The 21,187-nt window shown below is 41.1% G+C and overlaps 1 protein-coding gene across 1 annotated transcript in view; it reads right to left on the bottom strand.

The window, feature by feature from the left end:
* The window catches only part of LOC111152939 (syntrophin beta 2), a 107,765-nt gene extending 86,778 nt beyond the window's left edge, over positions 1 to 20,987 (bottom strand). The window contains exon 1 of the mRNA XM_022511684.1: positions 20,408 to 20,987. Within this exon, the coding sequence (XP_022367392.1) occupies positions 20,408 to 20,987 (580 nt within the window). The remainder of the gene's footprint in view (positions 1 to 20,407) is intronic.
* Between the last annotated feature and the right edge of the window lie 200 nt (positions 20,988 to 21,187).

Here is a 21,187-nt window from a genome sequence, read left to right as displayed (position 1 = left end):
CAAGAACAATGAGAAAGCCTCCTAGCCAAAGGGAAGAGAGGAGACCGGGCCAGAGGCTGCATCCACTTGATTATATAACAAGTGGATGCAAAGAAGTTTGCCTGGTTAAATGGGTTGTGCTGGTAAAAGATCACAGAAAGGCTGGGAACAAAAAGATATAGCTAAAAATTACAGAGACTCAGGTAAAAGCTGAAATTATAGGAGCAGATGACCTAACACTGGATGTACATAAAAGAAAAGAATCAAGGAGCGCCTGGGTGCCTCAGTCATTAAGCGTCTGCCTTCAGCTCAGGTCATGATCCCGGGGTCCTGGGATCAAGTCCAATGTTGAGCTCTCTGCTCGGCGGGAAGCCTGGTTCTCCCCTGGATATTTCAAAAATGTTTTAAATCTTCACAATTTATTGTTGTTTTAAATGGCAGCTTTACCTAATTACACTTTGCCCAAGCAAATATTAAAATTCATCTTCCGGGCGCCTGGGTGGCTCAGTGGGTTAAAGCCTCTGCCTTCAGCTCAGGTCATAATCCCAGGGTCCTGGGATGGAGCCCCGCATCGGGCTCTTTGCTCAGCAGAGAGCCTGCTTCCTCCTCTCTCTCTGCCTGCCTCTCTGCCTACTTGCAATCTGTCAAATAAATAAATAAAATCTTAAAAAAAAATTCATCTTCCTTCTCAGAATAAATGCAGAAGATTATCGCAATTTACTCTCCACCCAGAAACAAGGACAAATAAACCTGACTGAGATGAAATATTCTAGGAAAACAGGCCGCAAAACTGATTGGTTCTCAACCAAAAAAGAGTTGGTTGGGGTGCCTGGGTGGCACAGTCGGTTAAGGGTTCTGACTCTTGGTTTTGGATCTCGTGGTGATCTCAGGGTGGGGAGATCAAGCCCCACGTGGGCTCCATGCTCAGGGCAAAGTTTGCTTGAGTTTCTCTCTCCTTCTCCCTCTGTCCCTCCCCACTCTGTGCACATGCTCTCTCTCTCTCTTTCTCTCTCTCTCATAAATAAATCTATCAAAAGAGGTAACTGCTCACAGAAAATATTTTAACCAAATGTAAGGAAAAAAAAAACAAAAGTAATTCATACAAAAACAAATTCCAGGTGCATTAAGAATTTAAATGTGAAAAATAAAACTAAAAAAAAAAAAAAAGAAAAAAAGAAAGAAAATGTTTTAATCAAACTCAAGATTATTATCTTCCAAATAAGAAATCCAAAATAACTGTTCAAACTTTTTTTCTGAAAATCTGAGAACAGATTCTCAAGAGAGGGTTTCTTCTAGGGGGTGGGGTGGGGAGGATGTATTGTTGTTGACAATAAACACAACCTAACAGGGTTAAAATTCCTTTCAGCTGCACTTAGTTCCTAAACTGGTTAATACCCAATGATTTCCAATAGTTTCCAACTCCAACTTAAAAATACATTCCTTTCATAAATACTTTTAGATTTTGTCAAAAGGATAAAATGAATAGCTTATCAAGCAGTATTAAAGGATTTTATGTCCAAGCCTCCTCAATCCTTTCTATTTTGCCACATCCTCTCCCTCCCCATTCAACATATCAACACACCAAAAATAAGTTAGCCTGCTGTTTTAACTACAGATCTGCATTTGAGAGAGAGTCTTAGAAGTAGTAAGACTGCAACTTTTGGTTCTGCGCATTCTCTCCCATTCATTAGTGTTAATGGGTAGTTGTTCTAGCTCTGTGACATGAATACCATCACAATGCTAATGCTGTATAAGATGCTTAAAAGAAGACATCAAAATCCTCTAAATAATCATGTTTTCACATGTAATACTTCATTATTCCAAGTGGCAACTTCCAGGATGCTGTTTTCCTATGGCTTTTCTAAAGCCATAGGAAAGCCTATGCAGGAAAGCCTGCTCCAAAACTAGACCCTCAGTGTCCCTGAAAGTGTGATGGGGAGTAATTATAATAAAACAAACAGAGATGACTCCATATGTCTGATATTTCAGTGACACATCACTGAAGAGGGAACACATATAAATGACTAGGTCAGCAGTGTTTAGTAAAGTGTATGGTAAAATTTACACAGCAGTCTTCAGCCATTACCCCACAAAGAGAAATAATGAGGCTCTTTAGGGTAGAAGAACCTTATCAGTCAGGTGAGGACAAAGTAATAGCAAAGAAACATAATCAATACAAAAAATTATTTTTAAGATGGATCATGGAGCACGTGAGTGGCTCAGTTGGTTAAGTAGGGGACTCTGTTTCAGCTCAGGTCATGATATCGGCATCATGAGATAAAGCCCCATGTCGGGCTCCCTGGCTTCACCTTCTCTCTCCCTCTGACCCTCCCCCTGCTCACGCACGCACACACGCTCTCTCTAAAATACATAAATAAATCTTATTTTTAAAAAAGGTGGATCATAGGTCTAAACTTGAAATACCACCATAAAACTTACAGAAAAAAAAAAAATAGAATATCTTTGTGACCTTGAAGTAGGCAAAGATTTCTTGGACAGAACACAACACTAACCCTGAAGGGAAAAATTTCAGCTCAGCTAAATCCACCATTAAGGAAACGAATAGACAAGCTTACACATTAGAAAAAATATTCACAACACGCACATCTGACAACAAACTTTTATCCAGAATACACAGAGTTCTACAACAATAAAAAGATAAAACCCTGTAAAAAAATAGGTGAAGACTTGAATAGACATTTTTTTAAAACATAGAAATGGCAAATAAACACACAGAAAGGTATCTACCAGGGAAATGGAAATTAAAAACCACAACAAAACACCATTTCACACCTACTACAAGGACTAAAATAATAAGATGAATAGCACTTAATGTCAGCAAGGACATGAAGCAATTGGAAATCTCATACATTGTTGTTAGGAATGTAAGATGCTACATTTACTCTAGGGATTGTTTCCCACTTTCTTACAAAGTCAAACATGCATCTACCTGTGAATCAGTAATTCTACACTTAAGTATGCACCCAAGAGAAATGAAAACATACTTACATTCACTCACACACACACAAAAACTGAATGAGAGGGCACCTGGGTGGCTCAGTTGGTTAAGCAACTGCCTTTGGCTCAGGTCATGATCCCAGAGTTCCGGGATCTAGTCTTGCATCGGGCTCCCAGCTCCACGGGGAGTCTGGTTCTCCCTCTGACCTTTCCCCCTTTCATGCTCTCTCCTACTGTCTCTCTCTCTCAAATAAATAAATAAAATCCTTAAAAAAAAAAAAAAAATTGAACGAGAATGTTCAAGACAATCTTATCCAGAAATCAAAACCAATCAAAGTGTAATAAGAAAATTATGGGGGCAGCTGGCTGGCTCAGTTGGAAGAACTGGATGTGCCTCTTGATCTTGGGGTCTTGAGTTCAAGCCCTATGTTGGATATAGACATTATGTAGGTAAACAAAAAACAAAAACAGAAAAACAGGGGCACCTGGGTGGCTCAGTGGGTTAAAGCCTCTGCCTTCAGCTCAGGTCATGATCCCAGGGTCCTGGGATTGAGCCCCACATCAAGCTCTCTGCTAAGCAGAGAGCCTGCTTCCTCCCCTCTCTCTCTCTCTGCCTGCCTCTCTGCCTACTTGTGATCTCTATCTGTCAAATAAGTAAAATCTTTAAAAAAAATTATGGAATACTAATACAGTGAAATATTAATCGATGTTAGAAAAACAACGAACTACTGGGGCACCTGGCTGGCTCAGTCGGTATAACACATGACTCCTGACCTTCTTAGGGTGGTAAGCTGGAGCCCCACATTAAGCTTAGAGTTCACTAAAAACAACAACAACAACAACAAACTACTGACACAGGTCGAAACCATGAATCTCAAAAGCATGACGGTAGGTGAAAGAAGCCTTATGCAAGACAGTACCTACTGTGTGGTTCCATTCCTATATAAATTTCAAGAAGAAAACTGATTTATGGTGAAAGAAATCAGAAAGAAGTTACCTGCCTTGGGGATGGGGAGAGGAACTGACTGGAAAGGGCAATGAGGGAACCTTCTGGGGATGATGAAAATGTTCAATAGTTTATGTAGTCATTACACAGGTATATACAATTGTCACAACTCACTGAATTGAATACCTAAGAACATATTATTGATGTTAATTATAGTTTAATTTTCAAAAATATTAAGGAATCAGAATTAATACAAGTGACAGTTAAGTAATTCAGCACAAAGAAAAATTGGACAGCTTTTTAACTTCATCTGAATTTTAAAAACTGTGAAATATTTAAAATACACTAAAAAATATAGAGTACAATACAATGAACATTCATATAACTCAACTTTATCAATCTTCATAGTCTGCCGTATTTGTTCAGCTTTATTTCCTAACTAAAGGCCCCCATGAACTTCTCTTTGATTCCATTCATCCTCCTTGTGCCCTAGTAGTGACTGTAACCTAAATTTGGTGTGTAACAAATTCATTATTTTTCTTGTATTTCAATTCCAAGGACCTAAAAAAATAAACTGCACTGCAACAGCACTTTTAGGTCACCTGTACTTTATTTATTTACTTATTTTTATTATTCTTTATTATTATTTTTTTAAATATTTTATTTATTTATTTGACATAGAGAGAGAAGCAAGAGCGAGCACAGGCAGACAGAGTGGCAGGTAGAGGCAGAGGGAGAAGCAGGCTCCCTGCCAAGCAAGGAGCCCGATGTGGGACTCGATCCCAGGACGCTGGGATCATGACCCGAGCCGAAGGCAGCCGCTTAACCAACTGAGCCACCCAGGTGTCCCTATTCTTTATTTTTTTTTTTAAAGATTTTATTTATTTGTCAGAGAGAGAGAGAGTGCACAAGCAGGCAGAGCAATAGACAAAGGGAAAAGCAGGATCCTTGCTGAGCAGGGAGCCACATGTGGGGCTCAATCCCAGGACCCCAAGATCATTACCTGAGCCAAACGCAGATGCTTAACCAACTGAGCCACCCAGGTGCCCTATTTACTTATTTTTAAAGATTTATTTGTTTGAGAGATAGAGTGCACGCAAGTGCATGCACAAGAGTGTGGGAAGGGTAGAGGGAGAGAATCTTCAAGCAGACTCCCCACAGAGTGCAGAGCAGGCCTTGGGACTTGATCCCAAGACCCATGAGATCATGACCTGAGCTGAAACCAAGGGTCAAGAGCTTAACCAAGGGGCACCTGGGTGGCCCAGAGGGTTAAGCGTCTGCCTTCGGCTCTGGTCATGGTCTCAGGGTCCTGGGATCAAGTCCCACATCGGGCTTTCTGCTCAGCAGGAAGCCTGCTTCCCCCCACTCTCTCTCTTCCTGCCACTCTGCCTACTTGTGATCTCTGCCAAATAAATAAATAAAACCTTTAAAAAAAAAAAAGAGCTTAACCAAATGGGCCACCCAGGCACCCCTAGGTCACCTGTGTTTTGTCTCGTTTTTTAAAAGATTTTATTTATTTATTTGATAGACTGAGATCACAAGTAGGCAGAGAGAGAGGGAAGCAGGCTCCCTGCTGAGAAGAGAGCCTGATGCAGGGCTCGATTCCAGGACCCTGAGACCATGACCTGAGCCGAAGGCAGAGGCTTAACCGACTGAGCCACCCAAGTGCCCCGGTCACCTGTGTTTTATTTATTTATTTTTTTAAAGATTTTATTTATTTATTTGACAGAAAGAGATCACAAGCAGGCAGAGAGGCAGGCAGAGAGAGAGGAGGAAGCAGGCTCCCTGCCGAGCAGAGAGCTTGATGTGGGGCTCGATCCCAGGACCCTGGGACCACGACCTGAGCCGAAGGCAGAGGCTTAACCCACTGAGCCACCCAGGCACCTCTGGTCACCTGTGTTTTAAATAACCTTTTTATACTTGAGATTTGATACTCTATAGACTCCATACTTCTTTCATTTAGTAAACATACATAATACCAGTAATGTGATTGGTGATTTGCTACATGCCAAGACGCAGTTTCACAGAAGCAGAATGCCTGGCATAAAAATAATTTCACACCAGTGTGCTAATGCTAATAGAGAATACATTAAACTTTCTGCAAAAGAAGTTGATTCCTTACCTGTCAAAATATTCCAAACATCTAAATCATTGTGAGTAAATTTACTTGGCAACAATGGCCAACACAAATAAAGTATTTATGCAAGTAATTTCCCCCTTTTTCCTGATTTTTTTCACACTAAAAGGGCAAAGGGAAAGGAATCACTCAGCATCTAAGTCCTAGAGTTTGGCCTCTCTTTGCAATATTCATTAAGAGAGTATTGCCCTCATTCACTAAAGAACAATGAAGAAATCTCAAGTTACACAATAATCAGTGGCAAAATTAACTGCAATCTAGATCACTCAATATTCCTTCCTCCTCAATGATTCTTTTCTGCTTGAAGAAGATCAGTGCTGCCTGTGTTGGTCTAAAGACCGGTTACTAGTTATAATGAAAGATGGAAGAGCAAAAGCTGATTTATCTGTACATCTACAACATAAAATCTCTTATCTGGCACCTCTGTGTATCTCCATCACAACAATAAAGTTCACAATAAGGTATTACAAACCCTGAGGTTCCATCTGAATGATCAAAAAGAGATTAAATTATATTTAGGATATTTTTAGTGCTAAAAATAATTTGATTATATTTCAATTCTCTGACAGTCCATGTATTTGTATATAGTCAGTTTAACTACAACTCTTCATTCTCTATGTTATAGTTAGAGTGATAAAATACGAGAACTAGAAGGCATCTTATTTTTAATAGATAAGAAATGCAAGGCTTCTAATGTTGAAATTATTTTTTCCAAGGTCTTATAGAGAGCTAGTGGCCAGGAGAAAGGCTTTGCTTTATTTTTTTCCCAAGTATCTTATCCTCTCATGCTTAGGTTTGGAACCAAAGCATTTTTGGTACGAGAAGAGTGGGGGAGTTTTTATAACTACCATATCTCACGGATTGGAGATGTCTTAAGGATCCCAAAGACTTCTTTTGAGACCCAAGCACAAAAGAAATAGAAGGGAATTTGAGAAATAAAAAGAAAAGAGTGGGAGGAAACTCTGGTGGTAGAGGAATAAGAGCAGACCAGATCTTTCTCCCAACCACAATCTCCCTAGAGAGAAGAAGAGGAAAAACATGCAAGGAAAACATTTTTGTCAAAATATATGTACAAATATATATGAATATATTTACAAATCTGCCAGACCCAGCTGCTAAAAACTAGGTTGGCAACATTTAAAATTATTTTATTTATTTTCCAGTATCAATGCCATATACTAATCTTGTGACTACTGTCATTATTTTGTATCCTGAAATGAAATTAACAAGTAAAAAAACAACTCCATAACACTGTAAGTGGATAAAGCAGATCCATATAGAAACATCTGTGGTGAACAATGATTTTCAGAAATTACTTTAGGGTTTTTTTTGTAGAATTTTTATTTGCCCAGAGCCAGCTCAATTTTTTCAATTACTTTTACTTTATGTTCATTGAAAAACAAATTCAGTTTTATCCTAGAATGTAATTAATAATCTTTGAGGAGGAGCACCTGGCTGGCTCAGTCGGTGGAGCATGGGACTCTTGATTGTGGGGTCGTGAGTTCAGAGCCCTATGTTGGGTATAGAGCTTAATTAAGAAAAAAAAATCTTTGAGAAGACTAATGTCAAATATTTATCCTTAGTACTCTAAAATGTAGTATAGATTACTAGTGGTTTTTGAAAATGTAGACAGCCCTTATTGCAGTGAAAACAGCTAACAATTTAAATGCCTTTACTGGCCAACAATTACAGCCGAATAAGGAGGTAAATCCAAGACACTTAGTGTTCAGTGAAACATTGTGTTTCATTTGGGCAAACATTTATTTGTAAAGGTGGATACAGTTTAGAGAATGCTACTTTGCTAAAATTGATGTTTTTCAAAAGTAAAATAACATGGTAATATACTAAAAATGGAAGAGCTAACATTAAAAGTTTGCCTAGAATGATTATAAAAGAAAACTGACTTTTGCATTACAAAGCAGTTAGCAGACAATGAATAAAATTGTTATGAGAATACCTAAAACATCAGTTTATTATTTTTACTAATAATACATTAAAATTATTAAAAAGTCAGTGTTTCATGGGGCGCCTGGGTGGCTCAGTGGGTTAAAGCCTCTGCCTTCGGCTCAGGTCATGATCCCAGGGTCCTGGGATCGAGCCCCGAGTCGGGCTCTCTGCTCGGCAGGGAGCCTGCTTCCTACTCTTTCTCTGCCTGCCTCTCTGCCTACTTGTGATCTCTCTCTGTCAAATAAATAAATAAAATCTTTAAAAAAAAGTGTTTCAGAGTCTTGAAAATCAGCTATTTCATAAAGCGGGAGTTTGAGTATCACTTGCTTGTTCCTACCTTTGAACATGCCATTGTCCTCACAAAGAATATTTATGTCTATCTTCTGAACCTCCCACCCAACCCGTCTACCACCTGATCCAAAACACAATCCTAACACCAGTTGTTTCCTTATTCCAAGCTCTTCCAGCATTTGTCTAGCACTTGTAATGGACAAAATAATGTAGGTTAATTTATCTGCAGTTTATTAGCATGTATAAGGGTACTTCTTAAAAGTAGGGCCTGTGCAGGGGTGCTTGGCTGACTGAGTTGCTAGAGCATGAGACTCTTGATCAGGGGCCATGAGTCCAAACCCCATGTTGGCCAGAGTTTACTTTAAAAAAAAAAAAAAAAAAAAAAGCAGGGCCTCTGGGGCTCCTACATTCTTTTCATCGCTCCCAGAGTGCCTAACAGGGTGTGGGTATTCAATATGAGCAGATTAATCACATACTGCTATCTGTGCCCAGCATGAAAAATCGTAGACAAAGGCGAGGAGGCGTTAACAATAAGCTCCAGACAGATGCAACAACACAGAATCCAGGAGCACGATTTCCCGCACATTAAGCCAATCATAATAATAAATCCTGTTGGTCTTTAGACTTGCTAGCATCTTAACTTAAACAGATTCATCGGAGAAGCAGTCTATCGTAATGATAAATACCAAGAGGTGTGGAGTCAGATAAATCTCAACAACCACCCTGCCGCTACCGCCCAAGTGCTGTGACCATCAACAAATTATTTAATCTCTCTAGGCCTCAATTTCTTCACATTGATTATGCCTGCCTCACGGTGCGGTTAGAAGAATAAATTGTGATAATGCACAAACACAGCTTAGCAGCATAAGCTCTCAATACCATCATCATCATCATTATTTAAATTGTAAACTTTTTAAAAATTTACAATTAAAAAAATTTTTTTTAAATTTACAATTTAGCTATAAAGTATCTTGGGGCACCTGGATGGCTCAGTCGGTAGAGCACGTGACTCTTGATCTTGGAGGTTATGAGTTTGAGACCCACATTAGGCATACACATTACAAATTTTTCTTTAATTTTTAAATTATTTTATTTTTAAAATCAATAAAAATCAATAATAAATAATAATAAATAAATCAATAGCTTCAATGTTTGTGTTGTAATAGTGGAGGCAAGTCTGCGTAGCAACCACCCCATTCCATACTTCACAGTTTGGTGAAGCCCCCAATCTTTTTTTTCTTTTTTTTTTAAGATTTTATTTATTTATTTGACAGAGATCACAAGTAGGCAGAGAGGCAGGCAGAGAGAAAGGGGGAGGCAGGCTCCCTGCTGAGCAGAGAGCCTGATGCGGGGCTCGATCCCAGGACCCTGGGATCATGACCTGAGCTGAAGGCAGAGGCTTTAACCCACTGAGCCACCCAGGCACCCCGAAGCTGCCAATCTTGATATACCAGGGATAGGCACATGACCCAGGCCTAGATCACAGCTTCCATCATTATAGAAATAGTGATAGTTTGAAGAGGTAGACAGAGCAGAGCTAATCAGAGTCCTTCCAAGAAACTGGTATGTGGGTGCTAGAAGAAAAATGTTTCTTTTTTAACAGAGGTTAAGTTACAGCAATATATTCCTAGAACTGCCAATGGCATTTTAGCTGACTATACAGAATTAGACTCTCCACAGCAGGAGATGTTGCAGCCAAGATAATTTGAGCCTTTGGATCTCTCTGGACCTAAACCTAGATCCACCCCCACCCAGTCTTAGGAACTATATAAGGCAATACATTCCACTTCTGCTTAGTTTGGTTTGGGTTTCTGCAACCAAAATAATTCTTACTAAAAAAATTGTACAGGGGTGCCTGGGTGGCTCAGTTGGTTAAGCATCTGACTTTGGCTCAGGTCATGATCCCAGGGTCCTGGGATCAAGCCTTGTGTTGTACTCCCTGTACTCCCTGCTCTGTGGGGAGTCTGCTTCTCCCTCTCCCTCTGCCCCTCCCCGCCACTCATGCTCTATCTCTCTCAAATAAATAAATAACATCTTTATAAAAAAAATGGTTTTATTGATCAACTAATAAGTTGATTTTTTACTAATAAGTCTATGATCTTTCTGAGTCTCCTTCAAAATCAAAGCTTCCCAGTTTCCAAGTGTGAAATACAACATTTTATACACATGACAAATTATTCTTAACTGGTTATATGTCAAAGAATTTTAGTAATGTCTTGGGAGCCAAGTCACAGAAACAAACCAAGTTTGAGTTCTGTAACTCTTTTATTCTTTCCGAAAGGCAAATCTACAGACACTGTAATCTCTGGTACTTTATTCGTATACAAAATTATTTCATGAGTTTTGTTTTTTAAACTGAAATGAAACACAAATTGTATGAAGGAATCAGCGTATTTTCCTTACACTGGCACTCACATAAAGTAATTAAAAAAATAAAAATAACTAAATCAACTGTATTTCTCCAGACACAAAATATTAAACACACCAGAACATACAGTCGTTTCTCCAAAGCCAAAAGCTCCTTTCTGTAATCTAGGGAAAAGCCCCTTTAAAGGAAGAATAAGCTCTTATGCTGTGTGACTAGATGTAGAGTAATGTTTATAAACTAAAATTTTTCTTCTCCATCCCCAGAGCCAGTAGAGTTGTATCGTCCAAGGGCTTTATAACAAAGCTGAATGGTATAAGCTTAATATCCTTCCAAGTATTCCATTTTTTCCGATTGGTAAGAACCATTCTCCTATTATTGCTGAATAGAAACCTCAGGGCCGGGGTGCCTGGGTGGTTCAGTCAGTTAAACAAGCAGCTGCCTTCGGCTCAGGTCATGATCCCAGGGTCCTGGGATTGAACCCCTCACGGGGCTCCCTGCTTAGCGGGGAACCTGCATCTCCCGCTCCTTCTGCTTGCTGCTCCCCCTGCTTATACTCTCTCTTTCTGTGTCAAATAAATAAATAAACAAAATCTTTTAAAAAAGAAAGAAAAGAAACCTCAGGGCTAATTAGTTACATCCAATCTGACCCCACAGTCCATCATTTCTTCCTTTAAAACACTGGCTCTCAATTTTTCACCAGTCTCTGAGGGATCAAATGCCTGTGCTTGCAAAAGAGGCTCACTGCCAGAAATTTTCTACAGGTGTCAAATCTTTGGGTGCACAGGCAGTCAGAAGGAGGCTCTCTAGGTAGGAGAAGGTCCCCAGTGGATTCTGCTGACCCCTGGCAAAAATCACCTGCTTTAACTGTTCTTTGAACTGCATCTTCCCTTCTATTCCCACCACTACCATCACCACCCCTCTCAGGGGTCACCACCTCTGCTTTGGGCTGCTTTCATTAAACAGCTGTAGTTTCTCCTACCTTTCGTCTTTCCTCTCTGCATTGTATCCAGTGCATCCACTCCTGCCAACCCAAAATTCTGTTCCCATCATGTCACTTCCTGGCTCAAAAACAGATTGCATCAGTTCCCCACCCTTCCATCTCTTTAACCTCTTCCCTTGTCTGTTGGCCTTTTCTCCTGGCCTTATAAATATGTCCCAATTCTTCTCCATGTAAAACAAAATAAAAAGCAGCCAGTTACAAAAGTAAAACCTTCCTTGGACACTTCATTTAACTCTAGACGCCATCGTTGCCTCTTTTTTTTCCTGAGAAACTTGGTCTACTCACTGCCTCTCGATCCTGTCACTCTGCTGAAATTGCTCTTACAAGAACTCTAATGATCTGGTTCTCTAATTACCAAATCCAATGGACTTTTTAGTTCTTGACTTTCCTGGCTTCTGTAGCAACTGAAGATGCTGATCACATCCTCCTTTTCGGAATTCTTGCCTCACTGACTTGTACTGCACCATTTTCTCCAGGTTCCCTCTCTACCTCTCAGACCATTTCTTTCCAGACTCTTTTTCCTGCACTCCTTGTTTCAAATGTCATTCTGCAGGGTCCCATCCTGGTTCCACTTCTCTTTTTAATTTGCAATCTCTCTCTCTCTTTCCTTTTTTTTTTTTTTTTAAGATTTTGTTAATTAATTTATTTGACAGAGAGACAGAGAGAGCACAAGCAGGCAGAGGAGGAGGCAGAGGGAGAGGGAGAAGCAGGCTCTCCACTGAGCAGGAAGCCCAATGCGGGGCTTGATCCCAGGACCCTGGCTGGGATCATGACCTGAGACAAAGTCAGCTGCTTAACTGACTGAGTCACCCAGGTGCCCCAATTTGCACTCTCTCTTGATGATTACATCAACATTCATGGCATCAAATACCACCTCTATCCTGACATCTCATAAATCTTCGTTCTCACATTTCTCTTGACTGTAGACCATACTCCAGACCAGCTACTGGACTTTTGCACCAGGATGTCACACAAGTAACTCCAACATGCCCCCAAACCAAACTTCTTATCTTCACTCAAAACACAGCTCCTCCCCTGTTGCTTTTGTTACTTATAGTTATCTGGTTTCCCAGGCCAGAAGTCTAGGAGTTATCCTCCACTTTTCTCTTTCCCTCAGCCCCCAAGCTGATCATTTAGACCAGCTGTTTTTTTTTTCTTTTTTTATTTTATTTTATTCATTTACTTGTCAGAGAGAGAGAGAACAAGCAGAAGCACGGGGAGCGGCAGGCAGAGGGAGAAGCAGACCCTCACCTGAGCGCTGGGATCATGATCTGAGCTGAAGGAAGACACTCAACTGACAGAGCCATTCAGAAGCCCCAGACCTGCTGTTTCTATCTCCCTATTATATTTCAGCTTCATACTGTCCCATCCAGTCTCATAATCATTATGGTATTGCAACAGCCTCCTAATTGCTTCCCCTTACCTCATGTCTTGAGCTCCCATACTCCATCTGCCCTTCTGAACTTCCTAAGACATCACTCCTTCATTTAAAACACTCCCTCATTTAAAACACTTTAAATTAGCTTGGGTGGCTCCCCAGGCCTAAAACTTTTGAAAGCACACACCCATCAGGTAAAATGTGAGTCTATATTCTCAATGTGTGAATATTCATTAATGCATATATATTATTAAACATCCATAAAATAGAGAAATCGAGAGAGAATGGCATAAAGATTAAATTAAGACAGTAACATATTCCTGATGAAGTCATACTATCATTAGTTACTCTATGACTCAAACTACAAGATACTCTCAGGGCCAAGTTCGTTAATAATTATAATGTGGTAATCCACATTTCAAATAGTCTTCCTGGCAAATTCATTTTTTTTTTAAAGATTTTATTTGTTTATTTGACAGACAGAGATCACAAGTAGGCAGAGAGGCAGGCAGAGAGAGAGGAGGAAGCAGGCTCCCTGCTGAGCAGAGAGCCTGATGCGGGGCTCAATCCCCAGACCCTGGGATCATGACCTGAGCTGAAGGCAGAGGCTTTAACCCACTGAGCCATCCAGGCGCCCCTGGCAAATTCATTTTTTAGGCTGATTTCTTGACACATAGGATTACCTTGAAATGTGACGAAGAGCTCATACTGGAAGAATTGTCAGCTTTACGTTTTGCTATTGTTTGTAGTATTATAATTACCTTTAATCCATGGTTTCTTTGTGCAAATTTTTAAGCCACATGTTCATTTCGAGAAGACTAATTAAGTTAAAAGCACATGATACAATGTATATCCACTCAGTTAGGCTCAAGTAAACTACAATAAGTCACAATATGATAATAGCAAATTAGTAAGGTCACCACTCTCAAACCCTTTGCTTTGTGAAGCTTTGACTCTTTCCTCAAGACATCACCTGGTATATCAAATGCGTAATGGCCCTGTCTTATAACACACTGAGAGAATCAGTATCACTGATATAATATTTAATGATATACATTAAATATTAATATAGCTCAAGTTCTTTTTTCAGGTTGAAAAGTAAATATAAACCCCATTTAGAGATGACTGCTTGTGTTGCATACAAGGCCCTTGATGATCTCTGGCCTCTGCCCACCTTTCCAGCATACTTTCAGGCACACATTTCCTGTACCTTACCATGCTTTACTTCTCTCAACACACCAGCTATTTGTCACTTTCTTACCTTGGATGCTCTGTCTTCTTAGCACTTCCTTCTCTGCTTTGAGGCACCATGTTCTCACCTCTTTTAAAGCACTTATCATAACCTATTATAACTGTTTCCTTACTAGCCTAAAGGGCAAGGATTACTCCCAGTTTTTAATTCCTACCATCTACCACAACACCTTGTTTGCAGTAGGTACTTAATAAATGTTGACTGACAGAATGAAAAAGGTCCAAATTCCTCTGGCTAACTTTCAAGGCCTTGCATAATCTGGCTCCAATTTATCTACCCAGCCTTATTTTCTTCCAAGTCCATTCCTATTCTCCTCACTTCCTATCATATGTCATGCTCATTTTGGCTTTTGTTCAGGTTACCCCCTCAACTTGGAAGAACTTCCATCTAGAGTAGCAATCTGTCCTTCAAGACTCAGATCTAATTATCCTTTTCCCATGATGTCACACTCTACTCTTCCACCCCACAACTGATCATTCCCTTCAGAGAACTCTGAAAGAGGGAGTACTACACATGTGATCACTTACTCTCTATGTGGCAGTTTTCTCTCCCCAGTTTCAGTCTAAGTTCTTTGACACCAGGGACCACCTTCAACTAACTTTGCATGCTGATCTCTCACAACGCATTGCAACATGGTGATGCACAGGAGAGGCTGAGTGACCCGAATGACTGGTTATAGGTAGCATAGTACAAGGGAGAAAGCATGGCCTGGGTTGTAGTCCAAGTTCCACCACAATTAGCTAGTTGACCTCAAACACCTCAACCTCTCTGGTCGTTAATTCGTCACCTGGAAGGTAAGACTTTACAACCTTTAAAATTCCAGGGAAGGCTTTTTCCTTTTGTGCAAAGAACATTAAAATTTTTCCTCTAAAAAAATCAAAAGAAATTCTGAGACCTTTAGTAACTCACTTAACTTTAATGAACTATAGTATTATCATTTGCAAAACACAGATTCGGCAGCACATATACAAACACAGACAGCCCATCAGCTCCAAGGACCATGTAAAGGTCAAATGAGAAAACACATATAAAAATGCACAGATAGGGATGCCTGAATGGCTCAGTCAGTTAAGTGTCCGACTCTTGATCCCAGCTCAGGTCTTGATATCAGGGTTCTGAGTTCAAGCCCCACACTGGGCTCCACACTGGGCATGAAGCCTATTTAAAATTAAAAAAAAAATTTTTTTTTTTAATGCATAGGTCATTTTAAAATGCTGATAAAAATGTAAGGCATTGGGGCACCTGGGTGGCTCAGTGGGTTAAAGCCTCTGCCTTCGGCTCAGGTCATGATCCCAGGGTCCTGGGATTGAGCCCCACATTGGCTCTCTGCTCAGCAGGGAGCTTGCTTCCTCTCTGCCTGCCTCTCTGCCTGCTTGTGATCTCTGTCTGTCAAATAAATAAATAAATAAATCTTAAAAAAAATTTAAAAAATGTAACGCATTATTATACTATTATGCTATTTAGAGAAAAATGCAAGCAAGTGGCATTATTTGTTGTCCAGTTAGGATAGTGTGTAAATCTAGCCAGGTACAGGTCTTGGATCCTCAAATAATCCACCAGCTCAGAACAGCAGAACACTTCCACAGACACAGGCTATACTCATGCCTATGTACAAAAGATACACATTTGGTCACCAAGTAAAGTAACCTTTATCCCAGAAGAATTACACAGCAGGTAACATACTGAAGTTACTGAGTTACCAGTTAAGATCTAAATTAAAGCCTGGTTTTGGTTTCTAAAATGTTCTTAGAATTTTCATAACCACTCTATATTAGAATCAATAAACTTTTCCTATTTTGATAATAATTTGGAGGACATATTTTAGCATGAGGAGACTCTCTGAGAAGTAATCTAGTTACAAAGACATAGTTTCTCATATAAACATGTCTAATCATTCAAGTGAAACATGACAAGGCTGGTTAAACTAAAAGAAACAGAGAAACACAAAATTCCTGACAATTCAGATGTTCTTCAAGAGATCAATCAATGGATATACATGCAAAGTATGAAAGAAAATGTAAAATGCTGGGGCACCTGGGTGGCTCAGTGGGTTAAAGCCTCTGCCTTCAGCTCAGGTCATGATCCCAGGGTCCTGGAATCGAGCCCCGCATCGGGCTCTCTGCTCAGCAGGGAGCCTGCTTCTCCCTTTCTCTCTGCCTGCCTCTGTGCCTACTTGTGATCTCTGTCAAATAAATAAATAATATCTTAAAAAAAAAAAAAGAAAATGTAAAATGTTTTTCTTAGGAGACTCTCAACTTGTTCAACAAAGGAGGAAATTGGCAGTGTAGGAATTCAGACTAGTTTAATTTAGCAGCCTATTAATGTCAATAATATGTTACATGTCCCCTAACAGGCACAAAGAACTATATTATATATAATACTCAAAATCTCAAACCATCCTGGATACAAAAATTATTTTCAATTTTCAAGTTAAATTTCATGCCAATTCACTTCCTCTATACACTTAACCATCTTCTTTTTAGTAGATTTGATAACAAAACATTTGGAACTACATTCAGGTAATAAAAGATGATTTTCCAACAATATTCCAAAGAGAATTGCTTCAAAAAAAATAAAGATCTTTTCTCAAATATCAAACCTTAAATGGAACAGTCTATACTATCTTCCCTCACCTCTTCTGGAACATTTTTTGATGTATGATTTGTGTTCATTTAGTTCATTTCACAGCCCTAAAAATATAAATTCTAGAAGCTTCCTAGTTAGACCATTTTTAGCACTCCAGATACACAAATTGAACATACAATACCTGAGAGATGAGTAGTCACCCCTTTATATAAAGCTTACAGTCTGGATATCTCTGCATAGCATATCTTAATACCAATGTTAACAGTCACTAGCCGAAACTACAAGCACACAGTGTAAAGCAAGTTTTTAGGTTCTGAGTGGTAAAATTGCTTCGCAGCCTTTTGGCTAAAATCAGGGGTAAGGTTCTGAGTGGTAACTGTAAAGAGGAAAAAAATCAAAGGGATGGAAAACTAAATGTAAATTTAAAAATAAAAAAGTAGGCCTATACAAGAGATAACAGGAAAACAAGATTAGAAAAAGGCATTTGCAACCAAGAAATGCAAACTCATTCTTAACCTATTTACCTAAAATCCTTATCATGAATTTCTTTTCAAGTAAAATGGCACCTCAGATTTTAACAACTTGTTATCCTGGCTGTTCTGAGAGTATGACATCTCACAGCGTACTTTCATGACCCACTCCTACCTTCCTCATTCTGACTTAGGTTTTTGTTATTGTTGTTTACTGCTGTATTCCCAGTCCCTAAGAAAGCGCCCAGCACACAAAGGTCAAATAACAACCCTTTGAGGGAGGTATTATTATCATCCTGGTTTTTCAGATGAGGAAACTGAGGCTTAGCAAGGTTGAGTAACTTGCCCAGGGGTTACAAACCACTAGCCCGAAACAGACCCACGTCTGTCTGACCACAAAATCCTCATTTGTGCTTACCCTCACCGGGCAAAATAACTTCCTACTGTTTCTCATTTTGGGGTATTTACTGGTGGCAGCTTTCTCTTAGCGGAAGCTTCAACTTCTGCATCAACCTTTTCCCAGGCATCCTCAACCTCTAACCCCCACTAAGATCTTCTACAGATCCCTCCTTCCTTTGTGCTGTATTCTCTCAAGAGTTCTATTATAACATTACTTTTAGCCCTTTGCTATAGTTATTTCTCATCTCTCTCTCTTATCTGAACTCCAAACTTCCTGAGGGCAGGAATCAGGTATCTTCAAGTGCCTCCGGCATATGGTAAAGTGGAGTAAATGTCTGATGTATGAATGAACAAACCTGACAAATCCGTGACATAAAAAGGAACGCTTTAGCTCAGTTCCCTAACCACAGGCAACCAGAGACCTCCGCTTTCCTTTGCTTGGGGGTGGCAAGGCCATGCCTGAAATTCCCTGCCCACATCACAAGAGCATCACTGTGCTTCTTAAGACAGATTTTCAAGTTTTGAGACATCTAATGGAAGAAAAATAAGGTTCCAAAACTTTAAGGGCTAAACATAAGATCTGTCTTTTGGACGTGCCCTACCTGGATGGAACATCAGCTCTTGATTTTAAATAATGTTTGACTGGTTCAATTAAATCACTATTTTCAGTGATTTTGCATATTCTAAGTAATTTTATTTTTATATCTCTTTGGCTTGAAAAGTGTAATTTCATACTTCCCCACACATTTAAGGACAAAAACTGCTTGTCTTTTACCAAATAGGAAAATAAAATAGAACCTCTGTGTTAGGTAAAAAGGCACTCAATAAATATGTTATGCTGCTGTTTGTAAAGCCTCCTTCTAAAAGCACATGTGGCCTATTTTAGACTAATGAATACTGGGCAACATTTACTAGATGATTTTCATTTAATTGGTATGAATACCAGGTTCAAAACATATCTAAACAAAAACTGGGTTTTTAAAAAAATATATGGTGTAAAGAGCTGAAATGTCTGCCCCATTACTGGTGAGTACTACATAAATAGTACTACTTCAATATTCTCGTTCTAAGAATTTATAACCAAATGCTTAGCTAGACCAATTTCAAGGTGCACATTTAAGTTACAAGGTCACAATTTTTTTTTTATACACCCACTGCCCAAGCCACAGTCTATAATTTTACTCCATTTATTAACACTAATTTCTGGCCCCACCTCTAAGTGAGATATAAATAAGATTTATAAATAGGATATTATAAAGATGGGACACTGGAATTTCATACTTGGAGCACATGCAAAGTAACATTTTTCCAAATATTTACAAGCAGATTTGGAACAAGTGAAAATCACTTTACCAAGCTGGACTTCTGACCTCAGTTCCATGACTAGTCTCTGCCTACCCTTATTCCCCACCCATTCCCTTCTGCGCTTCCTCTGCCAGGAATACCTTCTTGACTCATCTCTGCCTGTCGATGTCCATTACTTCCTTAGAAACCTGGCTCAAGATTCAGCTCCTTGAAAAAGGCCTCCCTGACTAATCCTGATTTCCACTACTTCCTAACTTTGCATTCCCTTGGCATTTATATATAGTTTGCATTACATAATCAGTAACTTAAAGATGTTTTGCATTTTTCCATCATGTCCCCAGCTAGAGACCAAATAGAGGAACATTATCTCTTATATCTTCTACTACACAGCCTGTAATAAATGCTTCCTTCTTGAATGACTGAATCACCACTGAGAGAAAGGCAAAGGCTCACAAATTTCTGAAGTAATCAAGTGGCTTTTCAGATCACCTTGACAATACTCTACCACCTCCAACACACATGAACACTTCACGGAAATGAGATTTACTTTTGCCGTCCATAAATTCCACAAAAAAGATCCAGGTTACAGATCCCGTACATACTTAAAGCAAATCATAATAGCGGCTATTCAAACGTATCTTGAGATTTAACATTTCAGGCTTCATTTAAAGCCTTGAAGCAGCACGCCTGTGAATGATAGGAAGCTGGCACCAGTCTGTTGCAAAAGGGCAAAACTCTAGTTGGCAGTAAATGTTCAAACACGTGAGCCTCCACTGTTAAACAAGGCTCATTAGCCACACAAACTTGATGTTTCAGCTTTCTGGCTTCGATGAAGTGCTATGATCTCTTTTGGTTATTGTCGAGAGCCAACGATGAATTAAATTCCCATAAATTAACCAATAGTTTTGATGGTTTGCCCAAACATACCACTGGCATGGGGGTGGGGTGGGATGTGTGTGTGTATGTTTTAAACAAACAGACCCTCTCTCGCCCCGGGGAGTCAGATCTGAGTGAAGAAAGCGCCAACCCGGCACTTCTCAGGAGGCGAAGCGAGACCTCCAGGACTCGAGCCCTTCAGTATCCCCCTAGTCAGCTTATCTTGCAGAGGCGGGGCTTCAAGCGCTGCTGCTTTTCACTAAATCTCAACCAGAGTCTTCCTTAAGGACTGAAAGCCAACTTTTCCTTCAAGAAGCATCAGTTTTTTTCCATACTCAAAGCCCCAGTAGGCAGGGTCCAAGGAAGAGCCGGGCCACCCGCGCGGGGAAGCTGAGGACGCGGGGCGGGGAGGTATTGGGGGGACACGGACTCTCTCCGCAAAGAAGGCAGGATGGCAGAAACAAAGTGAGCGCCCGCCAGCCCAGCGCCGCCCGCCACCCGCCGGCCCCGCTCACCCTCCAGCAGCACCTCCTTGCCCGCGCGCTTCAGCGCCTGCACGGCCTGGTCGTGGGTGGCCTGGCGCAGGTCGGTGCCGTTCACCGACAGGATGGCGTCGCCCAGCCGCAGCGCCCGGCTCTGGTCGGCCGCCAGCCCCGGGAAGATCTTGGAGATGAGGATCGGCATCCGGTTCTCGCGGCCGCCCTTGATGCTGATGCCCAGGCCGCCCGCCTCTTGCTTCACTACGCGCACCCGGCGCACCGGCGGCGACGCGCCCGCCTCGCCCGCCGGGCCCCGCGGCGGCGCGGGAGGGCTCGGGGGACCCAGGCCGCGGCTGGGGCTCCCCGGTAGCGAGTCGCCGGCGCCGCCGCCGTTCGGGAGGCCGTTGAAGGCAGCCGCCGCCGGCCCCAGAGCCTGCTCGGACTCAGCCGCCGCAGCGTCGCCGGTGAGGCTTAGGCTCTCCCCACTGAGCTCGGCCACCACCCGGACCCAGCGCTCCCTCAGGAGCAGCTCCACCAGCCCCGCTTTGGTGGCCCGCGTCCACACCGCCATGGCCGGCCCCACTCCCGCCGCCGCAGTCGCCGCAGCTACCCTCATTCCAGTCAGGCAGCCTCCGCGCTTCCCCCTTCCCGCCCGAGGGGGCGGGTCCGGCCCCTCCCCCTTCGCGGTCTTTCATTATTCATGAGAGGCCACGCCCATCACCCGGAGGGGCGGGGAGTGGCAGAAGGACCGGCTTCCGGGAGGTTAAGTTGCTGCGCTTAGTTAGGTCAGTCCCTTGATGCACGCTGGACGTGGCC

This window comes from Enhydra lutris, unplaced genomic scaffold (genome assembly GCF_002288905.1).
Source record: "Enhydra lutris kenyoni isolate GAN:26980312 unplaced genomic scaffold, ASM228890v2 scaffoldscaffold30, whole genome shotgun sequence".
NCBI classification, from domain to species: domain Eukaryota; kingdom Metazoa; phylum Chordata; class Mammalia; order Carnivora; family Mustelidae; genus Enhydra; species Enhydra lutris.
This window is presented reverse-complemented; position numbering and strand designations above follow the sequence as displayed.